Below are 20,027 nucleotides of genomic sequence, written 5' to 3'. Positions count from 1 at the left end.
CAGTTCTAATTGTGAATAAATGTCTGTCTGTCCATGAATGATAAATATGTCTGCTACTGAAACATTTACAAACAACGGCTCTCATGAGGAGCACTGAGGTCACATTACGCAGAGAAACACCCAGGCCTGCAGGTTTCATATTCTCAAAGACATAAATTGCCCCAGGACGCGAATGTAACACACAACACAGCGTGACTGGCCCGGGTTGGTTAGGTGCATGTTTTGCTGTTGCTGGCAAATTGTGGTGTTTTGTGGTGGGGGGGAGTTATATTTGAAAGGAGTTCTTCATCCTCTCCCACTCTCACCCAGGGGTGCCGGAACAGGGGAGACCAGGGCCCACCACTTTTTACTGGCCATAAGTGTGAGCGACTGGATGATGGGGGAGAGAAGGGAGTGGGGGGGCACTGTTTTGGGGGCAAGGGGTGGCGTGAAGTGGGAGCTCAGGGAGAAAGGCGGTGTGAGGGGGGGCCTCAGGGAAAGGGGCGGTTTGAGGGGGCAAGTCCTCGAGGAGAAGGGGTGGCACAGGGGCTGGGCCACAGTTTGGGTGCCAGCAGCCCCCCCACCCTTTTAGGAAGCTTTTGCCCATCCTGCCCTCATCCCAAATTAATTTGTTGCAGTAAGAAAACTTTGAGCAACAAGGAGACTTAGAGACCCACAATATAACCGCCAAAATCCTCACCTGCCCCTCGAGCTGGGCAAACAGAATTTTTTGGTCCCTGGCAATTCCAAAAAAGAGATGGAAAAGAACGGTTTCAGGTTAAATAAAACTAACATTTTTCCAAATTTTTGATGAACCAAAAAGCTTTAAAAAAAAAAAAAAAAAAAAGACCCAGGAACATTTCAAGGGTTGTAACTTTTTGAATTTTTAAAATAAAATTGAAGGACATTTTTAAACAAAAAATTATTTCAAACTGAAAAATCAAAATGGTTTGTTTGGAAAGCGTCTAAACGAAATGCTTTGACTTTTTAAGAACTGTGGGGAGGGTCTGGACATGAAGAATTCAGCAGACCGGATACGAATTCGCAAACAGGTCTCCTTCCCCATTCTCCAGGGCTGGGTTTTGATTCCTGTTTCTGGTTCCCTGGGCCTGGTCCCCATCCCTGTCACACACTGCGGGGAGCTCAGATTCCTGGGAATCCTGCCGACTTCCAGGCTGCGGGGAGGGATGAGTCAGCAGCTTCCTGAAGACGAGTTGCGAGTAGGCAAATACTTTCCCTCTACCTTTCCAAAACCCACATCGGTACAGTAAGACTAGCACCCCCACCACTGCCACCACTCCACGCACCAGGAGACGATTCCAGGACGCTGGCTCTGAAACAAAAGCGAGAGAAAGGCCCCATGACTAAGGGGCTCCGTTAAATCATCCCACTGCTGCCATGAGGATCCCAGAAGATGAAGACGTTCCTGGGATACAGGAAGAGCTGAGCTGGGTTGTGCGCACATGGGCACCACTCAGAGCAGCGGGAATGAGATAATGAGATCCTTATAACCAAAACCATGAAGAGCCTGGCAATACATTGAGATCAACAGTCCACAGTGGAGAGTCCCAGCAGCCCTGACCCACAGGGCGCAGCTGGGACTCACCATGTTAGGGCATGGGCAGGGTAGTGGGGGGATGGCAGTTGAGGGGTGCTGGAGGGATTAGGGGCCATTGCTAATGAGGCTGGGGCAGTGAGGAGGGGAGGGGACATTTCTCCACTTGCTGCCCACTCCATCTGGGAGAAGCTGCGCCAGGGGCCAGTCCCAGTTCACACCCGTGCACTGCGTCTGCACTCGGGGTTTGCAGTGGGGCACCAACATGGCTGAGACACTGCTGTGCCAGGGGCCAGAGCCCCTCCCCTCACTGGGGTTATGGATCAATAATTACAGGGTCACTGGAGCAGGGGAGCTGGACTCTTGGGCTCCCAGCAGGGGCCCAAGCCACTGGTCTGCAGAGTCAGTCTCACTCCCACGCTCTGGCCCATGCCCATGGCAGTGTTTAGACATACAGGGTGTCTTCAGCAAGAGAGATTGAGGGATCCCCACACCAGACACCTGGAGCCCAGTGGTTCCAGCCCTAACCTCGGGGGGCACCCATATTCCAGTTCCTGCCCCACATCCCACAGGGGGATGGAACCAGGGGCTCCCCACTGAGGGCCCAGCCACAGGGCTAAAGGCTGGAAGGGAAGCGGCGGCACCTTTCTGTTCATTGAAACTTGTCAGCAAACTCAACATGGATTCGCAAATCGTTTCTGTCGACCCGAAATATAATTTTGCAGCAAATAAACTATTTACCCCCCAAATTACATGCAGCTTGACTTCAACTTAAGAGCCGAAATCCCAGTGACTTGCCGTGAGTTACTGTCAACACCTCCAGAAATGCACAGTTACGGGCAGGGCAGGCTCAGGACATCAGCTATGAAACACTCCAGAGCTGCTGTTAAATTTGCCTTGGGTAGAAACATTTCCCCACAGGCTCCCATAGCTCTTTTACTGAAGGCTGCGAGGAAAAAGATACGGCCAGTTGTAATTAGTGACACTAACAAGGAACTAGTCTGAATGAAAGAGACCTTGGAAGAGACTAGCTGCAGAGTTATGTGAATTCAGGGGACATCTTTACCTGGTAGTCGTGGAGTATTTTTCCAGGTAGGTAGAAAGAGTGTACTTGAAAGACATAACAGACCAAAGTGTTACAGAGCAAGTGAAGTGCACTTTTGGGCATTTTGGGGTTCCAGAAGACCTTGTGACAGAGCATGGACCACAATTCATAGAAGTAGAATTTTATTTATCTCAACAAAATATGATTTTCCTCATATTACTAGAAGCCCATATTACTCACAAGCAAATGGAGATGCTGAGAGCTGTACAGACAGCCAAGAATATCCTTCAACAGGAAGATCCATTCTTTGCTCTGCTGAGTTATAGATCAACCCCAACAGCAGCTACTGGATATAGTGCAGCACAACTCTTGATGGGAAGACAACTCAGAACTACCCTCCCAACTTTGGAAAAGAATCTATCTCCAAAATTGTCAGACACGTAGAGAATAGCCAAATCGAATAAAAAGGGTAAAAAAAGTTTACGAACACTTTTACAACAGACATCACTTAGAAAACTACCAGGCCTAGAACCTGGTGACCATGTTTGTGTCAAACTGGATGGAGAAAAAGAATGGAATACTCCAGCTGTTGTAAAGAAAAAGAATTCAACACACTGGTTGTATGTGATCAAGACCGAGAGAGGAGAGTTCAACAGAAACTGTCAACATCTACAGTTTGTTCCTCAGAAAGAACAATCAACTGAGCAAACTCTGCAGATGGTGGATGAAGAACAAGAAGATGACTCAAGGATTCCAGACTGACCACAGTCAGTCAGTGGAACTAATGGACAGCCAGATGACCAAGCTGTTACCTGTTCGGGTCATGTAATTAGAAGACCAGTACCATTCAGAGACACCTAACAGACTGATCCACACTGAACTTCAAAGACAGTGCGATAATGTAAACATTATAAATGGTAGAAATGTAGAACTTAAAGGGGGAGATGTAATGGAACGCTAAACTGTATTCTGCTGTTCAACCACTAGGTAGCGCTGGGTAAAAATATGATATTTAAGCTGACCTTAGCCATAGTTGGTAGAAAATTAAAGGATTTTGTGACGAACACTTCTGGTGTGTATCTGGCTGAGAGGGAAGCTCTGTAGCCAGCCCATATCTGCTACAGGACCACCACACCAATGATGAAAGTCCAGTGCTATCGACTACCTCTGCTATGGCCAACGAGTTCTTCTGAACTATGACATGCTGAAGACTATGGGGGATTTTACCCATGACATGTGTTACATAGAGACTTGGGGAATCAAACTCCTGGTTTCTTCATACTTCAGTGACGAGAATAAAATTATTGCCAAGGGCCTTGCAGATTTCCTTGTGGCAGCAGGGCAGGAAGTACCCCCCACCTCACCCCAGCTGCAGAACATAACCAAGTGTCAGCCATGGTCAAGCCGACCTTTGAATACAGGTTGGCTCTCGGGGGGAAGAGTGGGAATGTGTCAAGAGGGCTGGCCCTTTTACAGGAGTTAGAGAGAGGCTACCTGTGACAGGCTCCTGTAAGGGAGAACCAGCCAACCCAGACCAACCTGGAAGTAATTAAATCCCTAGGTGGCTAGTTGGCAGCTAAATAGCTAATAAGCCTGATAAAGGGTTACCAGGGCTCAGCTGAAGGGATCCGAGGGATAGGAAGCTGCCGAGGAGAGGAGCTCCCAGGAGAGTTCACCAGAGCAAGGAGCCTGGAAGGGGTGCTCCTAGAGCAGTGGTCCCCAAACTGTGGGTTGTGCCCCCCAGAGGGTGTGGAGGAACATTTGGGGGGCATGGCAGGGCCTGGACCAGCCCCCATGGGTGGTGGGAAGGGAACGCCACCCAGCCCTGCTCTTCCCCCAGCTCTACTCTGGCCCCATCCTAAACCCCAGCTGCAGCTCCAGCCCCAACCGTGCTTCCACTCCCAGCTGAAGCCCACGGCTCCTGGACCCAAATGCCGTTCCACTCCCAGCCATGGCCCGCGGCTCCTGGCCCCAGTTGCAGCCCCGTTCCTGGCCCAACTCCTGACCGCAGCTCCCGACCGCAGCTCCTGGGGTGGGAGCACAAACCAGGTAAGGGAGGGCATGACCAAAAAAGTCTGGGGACCACTGTCCTAGACAGAGGAGCTCCCTTACGGGGGAGGAGCTGCCAGAGATGACAATGACAGCAGCAGCTGTAGCAGGACAGAGCCCTGGAGAGCTGCTCCCGGCTGGAGAAAGTGGACGCAGAGAATAAAGGCACAGTCTGAAATCACCCCAGCTCCGGGAAGGAGGGCTGAGGACTCCTGTCTTGAGGACAGTGAGGAGCTTGAGTGAGAGCTGAAGGCTGGAGCAGAGTGAAGGAAAAGATTTTATTTTGGGGTTTACTTGGACTCAGAGCAGGCCCCAGGAGGGGATATTTCTCTCAGATCTTTTTGACTGTAAGACTTAATTTAAGGAGTGCTGAAGATGGTAAACTGAGGCAAGATGCTTGCCAAGACACCCTGAAACAGCTGAGGGTGATACCTGAGGGGGCGTCCCCATGATGAGTCTACAAAACTGGAAGCCATTTAACAGAACTGCTGCCCCTTCCCCATGCAGACAGAGCCTCGCTATCTTCAGTCTGTCTGGGTGGGCCCCTCACCCCAGGGTCTGACCCCAACAGATCCTGCATCACAGAGTGGGAACCTGGAGAGAAGACAGCAAAGGGTTTTGGGCCACCCCCCTGGCTTCCACACTGAACTTCCACACCTGTCCCAGCTCCCAGGCTGCTCCCGCTTCCCCACAACTTCCAGCTCCCCCCGTCCTCAGGCTGCCTCTGCCCTGTCCTGTTCCCTAGGGGGGTGACCCAGAGCCCAGCATGGAGCCATCAGGGTCACTACAATACTGTCTACCACACCCAGAAGACAGGCACAGGGTGGGCTCAGGGAGTGGCTGGCCCCACAATGGGACCCCCGTGTCCCCACCCCCAATGTTTGCTGCTGCCCTTGCTCGGCCTTGTCTGCGCTCAGACCAGGAGCCCTGTGGGGCTGGCAGCCCCGTGTTCTGTCTCTGCAGTGCCTGGCTCACTCGGGAGCACTATACGAATGAAAACACTCACTACCCAGCCCCGAAGGGCTACATGACAGCGCGGGGCCTTCCCCATTGCACACGGGGACCCTGGGGCGCAGGGAGGCCTGGTTACTCTGCCCCACACATTCACCCAGCGACTCCCCCGAGCTGCCGGACCCGGGTCCCTGGGGTCGGAGCGCGGGCAGTCGAGTGGCACTGTCCGGCCGGGGCTGCTGGGGGGGGTGGCAGGAAAGAGTTGCCCCAGACCCAGAGAACCCAGGGGCCGGGGGAGGAGCAGCCCCAGCAGCGCCGCATTGGCCCTGGCACGGGCTGAGCCTGCGAGCGCAGCACCAGAGGCCGCGGGGGGGGGGGGTGGGGGCTCAGCCATTGAGAGCAGCAGGGTCCCCCCCCACCCGCAGGGGAGGGGTCGGTGCTGGGACAACAGGCCGGGCTGGGCCAGGGGCTGGGAGCTCTGGCAGCCAGCGCGGGGCCGGCACCAAGGGCCCTGCTGGAGACCCTGGGCCTGGCCAGCCGGGAGCAGCCAGCGAGTGACTCAGGGCCTGGGGCCCTGCCCAGGACGGGGTTTCCGGGGGGTGACAGGAGGCTCCCCAGGGGCTGCTGATCCCCTAGAAGGAGGCATGGAGGTGACTGGCTCAGGATCCCCACAGGCTCAGGGGCCAGGGCTGTGGAATGGCCCAGAGCCCAGCCGTGTTCAGGGTCCGGTGGGCACAGACTGGGCTGGGCTGGGGGCAGCGAGGGGGGAGGGGAGCAGGGATGTGCTGGCTCCAGCCAGCCACAGAGAGGAAGCTGCTTCCCCCACAGCCTGGGGTTCCTGCTCCCCGGAGCCCTGAGATCCTGGCCCTGCAGCCGGCACCCACTGTGCAGCCTCCATCGGCCGGGACAGACACACCCAGCTTGGCCCCTTCGACTGCCCCCTGCTGGGGGTGGGGGGTGGGAAGAGAGGAGGGCGGGGGTAGGATGAAAGGGCCAGTTCAGCAATCACAGACCGAGCTCACTGAACCTTCCCACTCCCCCTCTCCTCGGCCTTAGCTTCTTCTCTGTCCTTCCTCTCTGTCAGGTTTCTGTCTTTGCCCCCAGTCTCCGTGCTGGGGTTGTGGGGAGGGGTTTGGATGGGGGCAGCTCATGCTCAGATGTTGTGACAGGGTCACACTCTTGTGAGTGAGTCTCACTCAGAGAGCAGGTTTCAGAGTAGCAGCCGTGTTAGTCTGTATTCGCAAAAAGAAAAGGAGGACTTGTGGCACCTTAGAGACTAATAAATTTATTTGAGCATGAGCTTTTGTGAGCTACAGCTCACTGAATGCGTCCGATGATTTTAACCCCAGTTGTTTAATCTTTTGTATGATGTTGTTTCAACTGTGTGTTGATTTGGAACTCCCTTTTCTGGAACTGGGCTCTGCACTGGGGACAGGTCAGGGCACCATGAGGCATTATAGTTACCAGATACGGAAACCTTCCCCTCCGTTCCCTTCTCCTCACTATACTGGGTGAGGCAGGCTCTGCAGAAGTTGTGCCCACACACTGTAGTCACCAGCTCCGTCAGATACCCCAGGCAGACGGAGCAAATAGCTTCATCTTGTATTTCCCCTGCTGTAGCTGCAGCGGCCATGGCAGCTGGGTGAGCATCTGTTCTCTCTGCCCGTGGCTCTACACAGTGTGGGCTTGGGCTGACACTGGGAGGGGCCGCCTGCAAGTATCTGCTAGTCCCAGCCACAGAAGGAGAAGAAGAAAAAGGAGGAGCCAGGAGGGGGAGAAAACAGGAAAGTGAAACTGAAGGAGAGTAAAAGAGGGGGAAAGACAGGGAGAGGGCAGGAGAGAAGGAATGGATGGAGGTGAGGCGAAGGGATGGGAGAACAGGGGCAATGGAGAGAGGGGGAAGAATATGAACTAATCTGATGTGTATTGCTGGAAGGCTGGAAGGGAGAGCATATCCCCTGCCCCACAGGCAGGAACTGTCTAACCCACCCCAACACTCACTGGGGATTGAAGTGGGGACCTACAGCGCTTAGCACAAGTCTCTACAGCTGGAGCTAAAGAGTCAGTCTGTGAAGTTCAGAGCTGTAAAAACCCACAAAATAAGGTCTGGATGAAGCATGGTCTGAGGATGCTTAACCCCCCTCTCCCCCCACACCCCCCACAGACCAGGGTGAAGCCCTAGCAGTCCGGTTTACTGAGCCCTGCCTCAGCGCACGGGGCTGGATGTGGTGATTTCTCCGGAGCCCTTCCAGCCCCACATTTCTATCCGTGAGCTCTGGCCTGTCTGAGACTCTCCGGGCCTTGGAGCCTGATCCGGTGCCCCTTGCAGTCAATGGTCAGATTCCCACTGGCCGTTGGATCTGGCCCTCGCGCACATCCCATCACCTGTGTATTGCACTCAGGGCCGGTGCAAGGATATTTTGCGCCCTAGGCGAAACTTCCACCTTGTGCCCCCCCTTCCCCCTCCTTTCCCCTCCCCGCGTACTGCTTCACTGCGGTACAAAGTGGCAAGGACAATATCAATATGACAAATGTCAACAACACACGCATATCGGCACGTAAACATACACACTCAAACACTGAACATACCCACACAATGGACACAACGTATTCGCAAAGTGATGCAGCAGCACTTGCCAGAGTCTGAGATCTGAAACATCTCCACAGACATCGTGAGCCTCAGTCGACAACCTCCGAAAACGAGTCAACGTAGCACGATAACCAGCCTGTCAGAACGGGTGACGGCCACGCGCAATGAGGAAAACGACGTCACACACACACACATGCATTCTGGGTACCCAGAGCGGGAGTTTTCCATGTTTGGTAACTATAATGCCTCATGATGCCCGCTTGTCTCTGCATTGACCAGCTGTGGCTCCAGGTGAGCACTTCCCATAGAAATCCTGAGACGGGTAAACTGCTCCAAGAAATTTAAAAATGTCCTGGGCCAAATGTAGAATAAGTGGGGCAGGCAGGGGTCTCCGAGGCTGCTCGCTATGGGGAGCTGGGGCACCAGTGGGAAGACTGCGGGGGGCACACGGGGAGGCAGCAGCAGGTACCCAGGTACCCTCAGGCTTTGGGCAAGGAATCCCGCTCCATCCCCCTAGCGCCTGCCTTCAGCTCCCATCTGGTCTTGCTACGGCCCTGCTCCATGAACAGTCCCGCCTTAGGGGGACGAACCTGTCCCACCTCATGGGCCTGTGGGGGCTGTGCTCTGCCCCAGAGCAGGCCGGGCCCCGTGCTCCCTGCTCCAGAGGGGGCTGGCCTGGCTCCCCCCAGGGCCAGATTAACTTTTTGTGGGCCCGTTGCCAAACATATTTGTGGGCCTCCCTGGGGAATGTAGAGGCGAGGGACAAGAGCACAGCGGGCAGGGTAGATTTGATTTAAATCATGACTTAAATCACAAGTTAGGAAGACTTGATTTAATCATGGGTTTCTACATAAAAGTGCATTCTTGTTGGTTGTTATAACCTTAATACATATTCTTCACAACTCAGAGACAGATGTAGGTTTCATTTTTAGAAGGCACGCACTGTACATTTGTAAACCGTGATTTATTTTGAAAACTTTTCAGATGAGTTTTACAGCTATATCAGAAAATGAATGATTGTTTGGTTATTTCATCTGTCAAAGATAATTGAAGCAGATATTTATGAAGTCATTGGAAGGTGAACTATCTCCAATTCAAGAGGTTAATCATGAATATTTGGAGGATTTTCTTGCCAGGCTGTATTAAGAGGAGAACACTACCAGACAGACATTTAAATTGTTTTATTTAACTAAAACAACAACGTTAAGTATTTTTTTCTTCAACAGCAAACATAATATTTTAATAAAAAAGCATATGTCCATCACTTCTCACATTTATCTCCAGACTTCTTCTCCTTTTCCAGATCTATTCTGCCCTCAACAATCTTCTGTTCATTGAACTTTTTGAAACTTTTCACTTTTAAAGAGAGGTAAAGGGTTGACCCTGTGTACACAAATTTGCAGAGGGACAATAGAGTTGAGGTCTGTTATTTCTCACCGCTATACATTATTTATTTATTTAAAACATTTTTGCTATTAACAAGCATGTTACCTCTGGAGACACAAATCCACAGTTTGAGAACTGCAAAACTAAGCATCTCTGATGGTATCTTCCAGACTGAGCACTGAATCCCATTGGGTAGATAGAAAAATTAACTTAAAGAATCTATACAGAAGCCTCTGGAACCCCATAAGATTGGGTCCCTAATCCATGAACTATTAGAACTCATTTACAAAACTTTTCTTAAAGATTACAATTATATATTGTCTCATACTATAGAATTAGAATTTATTATCCCTATTCCATGATATAATGTATCTTAATTAAAACTATCTTTAGATCGTTTTTTCCCTCAAAAATCCAAGTTAAATTAAAATCTATTTTTTTTATTTTTTTCTTAAAGTCATTGATTTTTATCCACCCTGACAGCTGGGCATGGTGGGGGGGAAGGATTGGTCCCCAGCTGGAGCGAGGCAGGGGCCAGGGGCAAGATGAGCATAGTGGGTCATGGTGGGAGAATTAGTCCCTGCTGACTGGAGCAAGGCATGGGCCGGAGGCAAAAGCACAGCGGGGTGGGAGCTAGGGTTGGTCCTTGGAGCAAGGGAGGGGCCGGGAGTAAACTGCAAGTGCAGCAGGGCTGGGGAGGGGGTAAACAGGATCCCTCCCTCACCCCTGCCCACATAGAGCTGGTACCTACCTTCTCCCTGGTTCTAGCCCATTCTCTTCATCTCTCTCTGCACCGATCTGACGGTGGGGGTGCAGGGTCTGGGAGGGAGTTAGGGTGCAGGAGCAGGCTGGGGGTTGGGGTTCAGGGTCTGGCCAGCAGCTAGAATGAGGGAGGGGGTTCAGGGCTGGGGCTGGAGGTTGGTGTGTGGAGTGCTTACCTGGGGCAGCTCCCGTTCGGTGCGAGGGGTGCAGGTGGGTATGTGGGGGGCCGGGTTCAGGAGCTCCCATTTGGTGCTCAGGGTGGTGGCGGGGATGTGCAGGAGTCAGGGCATGAGGTTGGGGGGCTGGGTATATGTGGGGGTGCAGGAGTCAGAACGGGGGGCTGTGTGTATGTGAGGGGGGTTCAGGGGTTCAGGAGTCAGGGCATAGGGTGTGGGGAGTGCAGGAGTCAGGGCAGAGGGCTGGGTGTGTGTGAGGAGGTGCATGAGTCAGGGATGGGGTCATGGGGGTGTGTGGGGGGTGCAGGGGTCGGGGCTCGGAGGTGTGGGGGGTGCAGGGGTCAGGGATGGGAGGTGTGGGGGGTGCAGGAGTCAGGACAGAGGACTCGGGGGTAGAGGAGTCAGGGCAGAGGGCTGGGGGTGTGGGCTTGGGTCTTGGGGATGCTCCCAGCCCCCTGCCCTGAGAGGCTCATGGCAGGGGCCTGGAGGAGATATGTCCCAATTCCACCCCTTTCCCCAAGGCCCCGCTCCTGCCTCTTCTCCGCTTCCTCCCTCTCCCTCTCGCAGGCAACAGCTGATGGGTGGCAGGGAGGGAGAGGGAGTGAGGGGGGAGGCGGGAACCCAGCACGCTGGGGGAAGAGGCGGAGGACGGGGGAGCTTGGCGGCCGGCACAGCCTGCCCTGTTGAAGCAGGACAGAGCCCCGGGAGCCGCAGCACCAAGCTTCTGCCCCAGCAGGGGAGAGCAGGGGACAGAGAAGAGTGGCCGCTGGGGCCCCTTCGGAGTGTGGGCCTGGCGCATTAGCTGGCGCCATGGTAAATCTGCTACTGCCCGCGGTGCTGCCCCGCCCGCCGCAGTGAAAGCTGGACCCGCCCCGTCCCTCCCCGCTGGTCCATCCCCCGGCTCCGTGCGCTGCACAGCGGCCAGGCAGCGCCCCTGCTCCTCGGAGAGAAGACAAGTTAAAATGTAAAAAAAAATTGGGGGGGGGCACCGCTTTTTGGTGCCCCCAAATCTTGGCGCCCTGGGCGATCGCCTAGTTCGCCTTAGGGTTGCACCGGCCCTGAGTGCACTGTGCGTCGTTAGGGGCCTAGCAGCCCCCTGGGTTATTGTTACAGGGAGACACTGAGCTGAGCTCACAGAGTTCTGTCTTGGCTATTAAATCTCCTCTGGGCTTCCGCCATCCTGCCCTGAAAATGAAAATGTCAGAAAGTAACAACAGCCCTGGGGCTGCTCCGAGTGACTCTGCAGAGGCCCTGCAAGTTCTCCTGCTCCCGAGGCTGAAGTGCAAACCCCAGCCCAAGCCAGGTGCCAGATAAGCCTCAGGCTGCAGCTTTCAGGTGAACGTGGCACACCCCAGGTAACTGAAGAGGAAGGAGCAGAGGGAAACGAACAATGTGATTTTATCGGCTATTCTTTCATCTGGCCACATTATTCTTTTTCAAGAAAATAGGCTCAGTCCAGTGAGAACAAGGGAGAAAAATTGCATGTCAAAATTAAGGGGAAAAGTTATCAAGACACCCTAGTTAATGTCTAGCTCTACCCACGATTCCCAGAGTATTCTAACCACACACTAACCCACAGAAAGCTTCCTACCAACACTACAAAAAGAAGGATTCTGCGTGGACTCCTCCTGAAGGTCGAAACAGCAGACTGGACTTCTACATAGAGTGCTTCTGCCGATGTGACACACCCGTAGAGCCCTGACCAGGGGTATTCTATCTGCTACCCATAATCCATAATCCTGGGAATCCTGGACGCCCCATCATCTCAGGCACTGGCACCCTGACCGCAGGATTTCTCTGGCTATGTAGACTCCCTCCTCAGGCCCTACGCTACCAACACTCCCAGCTATTCGGATTCATTTATCTTTTGTTTTATGTGAATTTTCCCTGTGTTAAGAGGGACGTTTATTCGTTTTCTGTAACTTTAAGGTTTTGCCCAGAGGGGGATCCTCTGTGTTTTGAATTTGAATGCCCTGTAAAGTATTTTCCATCCTGATTTTATAGAGATGATTTTTACCTTTCTTTTTTTTTAATAAAATCCTTCTTTTAAGAACCTGACTGATTTTTTCCATTGTTCCAAGATCCAGGGGTTCGGGTCTTTGATGATTTTGTAACCAATTGGTTAGGATATTATTCTCAAGCCTCCCCAGGAAAGGGGTATGTAGGGCTTGGGAGGATATTTTGGGGGAAGACGTCTCCAAGTGGTCTCTTTCCCTGTTCTTTGTTTAAAACGCTCGGTGGTGGCAGTATACTGTTCAAGGACAAGGCAAAGTTTGTACCTTGGGGAAGTTTTTAACCTAAGCTGGTAAGAATAAGCTTAGGGGGTCTTTCACGCGGGTTCCCACATCTGTACCTGAGAGTTCAGAGTGGGGAAGGAACCCTGACAGGCTCATTCACCTGCACATCTACCAATGTGATCTATGCCATCATGTGCCAGCAATGCCCCTCGGCCATGTACATTGGCCAAACTGGACAGTCTCTATGCAAAAGAATAAATGGACACAAATCTGACATCCGGAATTATAACATTCAAAAACCAGTAGGAGAATACTTCAATCTCCCTGGTCACTCAATAACAGACCTAAAAGTGGCAATTCTTCAACAAAAAAACTTCCAAAACAGACTCCAACGTGAAACTGCAGAACTGGAATTAATTTGCAAACTGGACACCATCACATTAGGCCTGAATAAAGACTGAATTAGGGCTGGTTAAGTCATTAAAAAACCTAAACCTAATTTCCCCCATCCTAATTTCCCCCTACTGTTACTCACACTTTCTTGTTAACTGTTTGAAATAGGCCACTCTCATTAACACTACAAAAGTTATTTTTCCTCCCTTTGTATCCTACTGTTAGTTGAATTGTCTCGTTAGACTGACCTCACACTTGGCAGGCAAGTCCCATCTTTTCATGTATTTATACCTGCTCCTGTATTTTCCACTCCGTGCATCTGATGAAGTGGGTTCTAGCCCACGAAAGCTTATGCTCAAATAAATGTGTTAGTCTCTAAGGTGCCACAAGGACTCCTCATTGTTTTTGCTGATACACACTAACACGGCTACCACTCTGAAACCTCCCCTCCCTCATTGTTCATGATCCTGCTGAGATGACGACCTTTGGTAACAGCAGCAGAAAGGTGCAGGTGGCGAGCAGGGGGTACAAAGGGTAACAGTTTATTGAGCTGCAGAGGGGAGCCTCTGAGGTGAGAGTCTCCTTTTTTATTGCACATCATTGAACTATTATCTGACAGACGGGCCCTGAGTCAGGGCACCAGCGACGCGGAGCCTGTGTGCCCCAGAACACACTGACAGGGAAAAGTCATTAAACACCCCGCTGCCTGTGCTGACCGAGCTCAGGGGATCTGAGACGCTTCAGGTGCGGCTCTGAAGGGAGTTCCAGGGTAAGGTGCATAATTCCCTGCTCCGCTACAGACTCCCTGTGTGGCCTTAGGCAAGTCACCTAGGCCCAGAGTTTCCAAGGTGTTTTAGTGTCTCAAGATGCAGATAGGCGCCTAGTGGAATTTTCAAAGATGCCTGGGCACTTAGCTTCCAATGGGAGTTAGGCACCTAGGTGCTTTTGAAAATCCCACTAGATGCCTAACTACATCTTTAGGTGACTACAGACCTTCTAAAATCTTCCCCTTAGTCTCTGTGCCAGATTTGGAAAGTTATTTAGGCTCCTAAAGATGCAGACAGGAGCCTTGTGGGACATTCACACCTGCCTTGTAAGCCGATTTATATTTTTTAAAATAATGTAAAAGTGGACTGGAAACAGGAAGCGTTTAACAGTTTCCCTCTGTTCCACAATATCACCATCATAAAAAAAATGTATTTAACTAAGAATATCAACTTTATTAATACGCTTTTGAATACAGAAACAACCCAGCACTCTTGGATCAATAGCCCTCAAAAGCAAACACTTTCTAAAATTAAAACAAAATGTCGCCCCTTCTTTTGCGATGTTCTTCAGGAGGCAGCAAACACTTTTCGTCGTTGTCCAGTGGGGAATGGGGCTGCCCCTTGCCCAGCCTGGGGCAGGAGTGGTAACTGCGGAGGCGAGGGGGGAGGGCAGGGTGTCACGACACTCACCCAAGCCCCAGGTGCTCAGGTCCAGGAAGCCCCCTCGCCTCCCTTTTGGTGGGTGACAGAAGGTGGTGGGGGGCTGCGGCCACGTGTGCACCTCTTCCCCGCTGCTGCCCCTCACCATAGCATCACTGGGGGTGGGGGATGGGGCATCTCCTTGCCAAGCGTGGGGCAGGAGAGGTGACTGCGGGCGGGGGCACGAGTCCAACACAGACCCATGCCCCAGCCGCGCAGGTCCAGACTCCAGGAAGCCTCCTCGGAGTTGGAGTCGTCTCCCAGTAGGTGCCAGGGGGGCTGCCATCACATGTGCACCTCCTCCTCTCCCCCCTCCGCAGGTGCAGCAGCCACCTCAGCTTGCCGCCCGCGCCGGTCCCTGTGTTGTAGCCAGCAGCGGCCGGTGAGGGAGCACTGCGCGGAGCAGCTGGCGGGGCCGGGGGCGCTCCAGGGGAGGCCCATGGGGGCAGCAGGTGGGGCTGGGGCAGAGACCTGGCCCCAAACATTGGTGGACCCAGGCTCCCAGGCCCTGAATATTGCTGGAGCACGAGCACCAAGGGCCCATGTAACTCGCCGACCCTGCAAGGTGTATTTATGCAAGTTCTCAGTTGCAGAAATTTGTCCTGTATTTATTTACTTCTGAAAAACACCAAAAGTTAGATTCTGACTGTGTGGAGACATCAACTATTACAGAAACCACATTATAATGTTTACTTTGCTTACTATAGTTGGGATTATAATAAAAATGTCATAGGAAAGATCCAAATGAGAACTCTAGCCTGTGTTCTTGCACATAAGTTGTTAAAACCTGGGAATTGCTGAGAGCAGATTTAATCAGGCTCTATCCAGTGTCCCAGAAGCTATACCAGTATGTACTGACAGCTACAGATGATTTTTCAAAATAGGTAGAAGAATTTTACACTTAGAACTATGACCGCACATGATGTGGAGAAGAAGACATGTGAAATTATATATTAACATGGCTGTCCAGAGCAGATACTGGCAGATCTAGGTTCTGAACTGAATAACGAGGTAACAGTTTACATTTGATGTTATTTTCACTATATGGTCAATTGCACAATCATGGCCGTGTGACACAGAGCTTCAGCAGACCATGCCACCTAAAAAGCAGCAGACTGGATAAAAACACAAATGAATCCATCACAAGATAACATTAGGGTATTTATTTTCAAATAATCAAGGTAAGTTTCGGGCACTCTGCCATGGATGGCGTATTGTGAATAAATCTTCAAAACTGAATGATGACACTGAAAATCTTCATAACGCGTCACGTTTAAAACAAAAAGTGGTCCTAGCAATGCCATGTGATGTGCCTCCCCTCACACTCTGCTCAGCCAGCTCTTCAAGAAATTAGGTTCAATCGCTAACATCAAGGAATTGGACCAATCGGTCACTATTTGTACAGAGCATTCCAGAAGGTGGTGGACAGAACCCAGAGGAATTGTGATGAATTTCCTGGAGCAACTTTCTTTTCTTTGTACTCTAAACCTCACATGACAACAAAAATAGCACCCTTTTGACTGATTTATGGCCGAGAAGAAAGGTCTCCCAATAAAACGTCACCAAATTTCATGTTATGTGTCATTAAGTGCCAGCATCTTTACTACAATTAAGTTAATTTGTGATGATTCAGTAAAGGAATACAACCCCTTCTCTATTTCTTTATCAAACTGCATTTGTTGTGTCCTTAGAACCAAGAACATGGAAAGCCTGGCAGTACTCTGAAATCAACAGTGGACACTGACAGGACATTCCCTGCAAATAATATTTCTAAAGAAAAATAAACCACAAAAATGAGATTGTAGAAGACATTTTTGTATTTCGCAGGGGTAGGCAACCTATGGCACGTGTGCCAAAGGCGGCATGCAAGCTGATTTTCAGTGGCACTCACACTTCCCGGGTCCTGGCCAAGGGCCGGGGGGGCTCTGTATTTTAATTTAATTTTAAATGAAGCTTCTTAAACATTTTAAAAACCTTATTTACTTTACATACAACAATAGTTTAGTTATATATTATTGACTTATAGAAAGAGACCTCCTAAAAACGTTAAAATGTATGACTGGCACACAAAACCTTACATTAGAGTGACTAAATGAAGACTCGGCACACCACTTCTGAACGGTTGCCGACCCCTGGTATCTAAGAATACAGCACTTGAGGTTGGGGACCGCGTTTTGTGAGAAAAAGCAAGGAAGGGTCATATCTTGATTACCGATTATATTCAGTTAGAAAGTGAATTAATGCTGACAGAACTCCAAAGAATATTATATAATCTTGTATGAGTGAATTTAAATATATTGCTTCATTAATTCTATCATTTTTAAGCTATTAATTTTCAAAGGTGCAGTGCAGGAGGTGGGTGTATGTGCCCTGCCTCCCAGAGAGAACCAGTCAAGACAATAAAGGGGGGGTTGGGGGGAGAGAGAGAGAGAGGAGGAGAGCGAGAGAGCAGCTGCACATGTGTGTAGTTGTGATGTTTATGACACAGGTACATTGTAATTGAACAACCCCGTCTGACAATTTAATAGTTTATTTTGTGAAGATAAATATTTTGGATTTTCTGAAATTCCACAGTTGAAATACAAATGATGTTATTGAGAAAAGTTAAACTTCAATACAGATTTCAGGGAAGAATAAAAAAATAAATGTAAATAATTCCATTTCTAAAAATATGTTTAGATGCCTTTTTTTGAAATACTGTGAAATTTAAATTAAAGTATTCTTGTATTTACCCCTTGTTACAATAATATTTTCTAAATTAGAATAATCTTTTTTATTTCCTATTTTACATTGAGAGTTCACAAGGGTAGAAAATTCTGGCAGGAGTGAATGACCCCATCCCCCACCATCTGCTACCCCGGGGCAGGGGACGGGGCAAGGGGAGGGCTGGGGGTTGCCAGGTGTCCGGTTTTCGACTGGACCCTCCAGTGGAAAGGGGAAACTGGCAGCGTCCGGTCAGCAGAAAAACTCCAGTAGCTGCAGTAACCGGCCCCCCGCACAGAGGAGCAGCAGCGCTGGGGGGGTCGCTCTGAGCCGCGGGGTCAGTGTCAGGGACCGAGATTCCCCCCGGCCGGAGCCGGGACCGGGCAGAGGATCAGGGGAGCCGCGTTTCTACCCCCAGCGTTGAGACCGGGACAGAAATAAGGGCGGAGCGTCCCGGAGAAGGTGTCAGTGAACGTGAAGAGATGGGACCCGTCAGTCACATTGTAAAACGAGACCTCGCCCGCCTCATAGTCCAGGAAAATCCCCACCCGGCCGGGCCGGACGCTCACGGGGAGGTGGGTCGGGGGGTCGGTGAGGGCCTCGTATCCCCCGTCCCTCAGCCGCACGGCCCAGAATCCATTCCCAGGTGAGAGTGTGACCTTCCCCTTCCTGCTCACAGATTCCCGACAAACCCCCAGGTTCCAGCTTGTCTTGTCTCCCACCCGCACCTCCCAGTAACGCCTCCCGCCCGCGAACCCCTCAGCGCCCAGGACAGAGACACAAGGATCAAATCTCTCAGGGTTGTCGGGCAGATCCTGGCGTGTGTCTCCGCGTCTCACACGTTTCCGATCCTCAGACAGGACGAGCCAGGCACTTGCCGTGTCTGGATCCAGTGTCACGTCCACTGGGGAGAGAGTCACAGAGTCAGGGCCGGGGGCGGGGGCTGGTCACTGGGATGAAGGGAAATTAACCTGCGTCCCCGTTAATCGCTGGGGGGGGTTGTTGCCTGAGGGGAGTCAGGGCCCCTCTGCCTGTGAGGAGACAATGGGGGGAAGGGGCAGGAGGAGCGGGGGAGGGGTGCAAAGGTGTCAGTGGGGGAGGGGGGAGGGGAGAGGCTGATGCTGGGAGAGGAAAGGGGAGGGGCCGGTGACAGGAGCAGAGGGGGGAGGGGTAGAGGGGAGGGGCAGGTGACAGGAGCAGAGGGGGGAGGGGTAGAGGGGAGGGGCAGCACAAGGGCAATGTGGGGACAAGGGGAGGGGCAGGCACCATAAGAACAGAGGGGGGACGAAGGGCAGGATCCAGGGGGCTGCAGGGGGTGGGGGGAGGGGTGGGCTCCATGGGAGAAGAAGGGGATGGACCCCAGGGGGCTGTGGGGGGCAAGGGAAGGGGCAGGCACCAGGGGGCAGAGGGGTGTGAGGGAATGGGGGAGCTCCAATGGGGCAGGGGAAGTCAAGGGGAGGGTGAGCTGCCAGGGGGTGAGATGATGAGGCGTGGGGAGGTGGAACCATGGGGGGGAGCGAATGGGCAGGCACTGGTGCTGGGGGGCAGAATGGGGGGTGAGGGAGCAGGTGAGCGGAAGGGGGCAGAGAGAGGGGTGTGGAGAAGGGCAGGACCTAAGGGGGCAGAGGAGTGTGAAGGGAGATGTGGGCACCAGGGGGGCAGAGGGACGATGAAGGGAGGGGTGGGACCCAGAGATTAGGAGAGGGGGAGGAGAGGGGTGGGACAGTGCTGAGGTGAGGGGAAGGGCAGAGACCAGGGGTCCAAAGGGGGGCGAGGGGAGGGACTTGCACCAGGCGGGCAGAGGGGGCAAAGGAAATGGCAGGCACCAGGGAGGCAGAGGGGGCAAGGGTAGAGCTGGGATTTGGGGCAGAGGAGGAGCTGGCATCAGGGGACTAGAGGGGTGGTGAGGGGTGCAGGTGTCATGGAGCCAGAGGGCGAGTGAGAAATAAAGAGAAGGTGGCATGGATGATGGTGGCAGAGGGGCGAGAGGAGAGTGGGGTCAGTGAGGCAGAGGGAGGTAAGGGGGTAGGCACCAGGGAGGAAGGGGACAAGGGGAGGGTCAGGTTTTTGCGGGGGGAAGGGGGAAGGAGGGACGGGGTCGGCGGGGGATAAGGGAAAGGGTACGTGCCAGGGGGATTGAGGGGGTTGAGCAGAAGGGCAGACACAGGGAGGGCAGAGGAGGGGAGGGACAAGCACCAGGGGGCAGAGAGGGGCAAGGAGAGAGGCAGGGGCAGGTGGGTAGAGGGAGGTGTTAGGAGACGGCATTGGGGAGAGGCAGGTGCCGGGGGGTCAGAGTGGGGCTAGAGGAGGGGTGGGCACAGGGGGGTGAGGGAAGGGTGCGTGCCAGGGGTCAGAGAGGGTGGGGATAGAGGCAGGTGCCAGGAGGGCTGAGGGGAGTAAGAAGGGCAGAAGCCAGGACAGCAGAAGAGGGTGAGGGGTGGGACGGCCATCAGGGGGCAGAGGGGGTGAGAGAAGTGGCAGGCACCAGGGAAGCAGATGGGAGAGAGGGAAGGGGCGGGAGACATGGCAGCAGAGGAGGGAAAAGAGAGAGGTGGATGCCAGGACATAGAGGGGGTGTGAAGTGATGGGTGGGCTCCAGGGTGCAGAGGATGTTTGAGGGAGAGGGGAAGGTGCCAGGAGGGCAGGAGGGGAAGGGAGGGGGTTTCCAGTGGGGCAGACGTGGGTGGAAGGCAGGGGCACGTGTGTGACGAAGTGGGACTGTTCTTAATGTTTCC

The 20,027-nt window shown here is 52.5% G+C and overlaps 3 protein-coding genes across 5 annotated transcripts in view; 1 reads left to right on the top strand and 2 right to left on the bottom strand.

Moving 5' to 3' along the window:
- LOC125621599 (butyrophilin subfamily 1 member A1) overlaps window positions 1–20,027 on the bottom strand; it is a 655,591-nt gene that overhangs the window by 118,415 nt on the left and 517,149 nt on the right. The gene's annotated exons all lie outside the window — the stretch shown is intronic.
- The window catches only part of LOC142069191 (uncharacterized), a 49,102-nt gene that overhangs the window by 7,725 nt on the left and 21,350 nt on the right, over window positions 1–20,027 (top strand). The gene's annotated exons all lie outside the window — the stretch shown is intronic.
- Window positions 16,041–20,027, bottom strand: part of LOC142069252 (E3 ubiquitin-protein ligase TRIM39-like) — a 46,004-nt gene continuing 42,017 nt past the window's right edge. Inside the window, 2 exon segments of the mRNA XM_075119856.1 lie at window positions 16,041–17,716; window positions 17,718–18,196. Coding sequence (XP_074975957.1) covers window positions 17,684–17,716; window positions 17,718–18,196 — 512 coding nt within the window. The 3' untranslated portion in view covers window positions 16,041–17,683.

The sequence above is a fragment of the Caretta caretta genome, chromosome 14, assembly GCF_965140235.1.
Source record: "Caretta caretta isolate rCarCar2 chromosome 14, rCarCar1.hap1, whole genome shotgun sequence".
Taxonomy (NCBI): domain Eukaryota; kingdom Metazoa; phylum Chordata; order Testudines; family Cheloniidae; genus Caretta; species Caretta caretta.
Note: the sequence above shows the minus strand (reverse complement) of the source record. Positions and strands in the feature narration are given on the sequence as shown.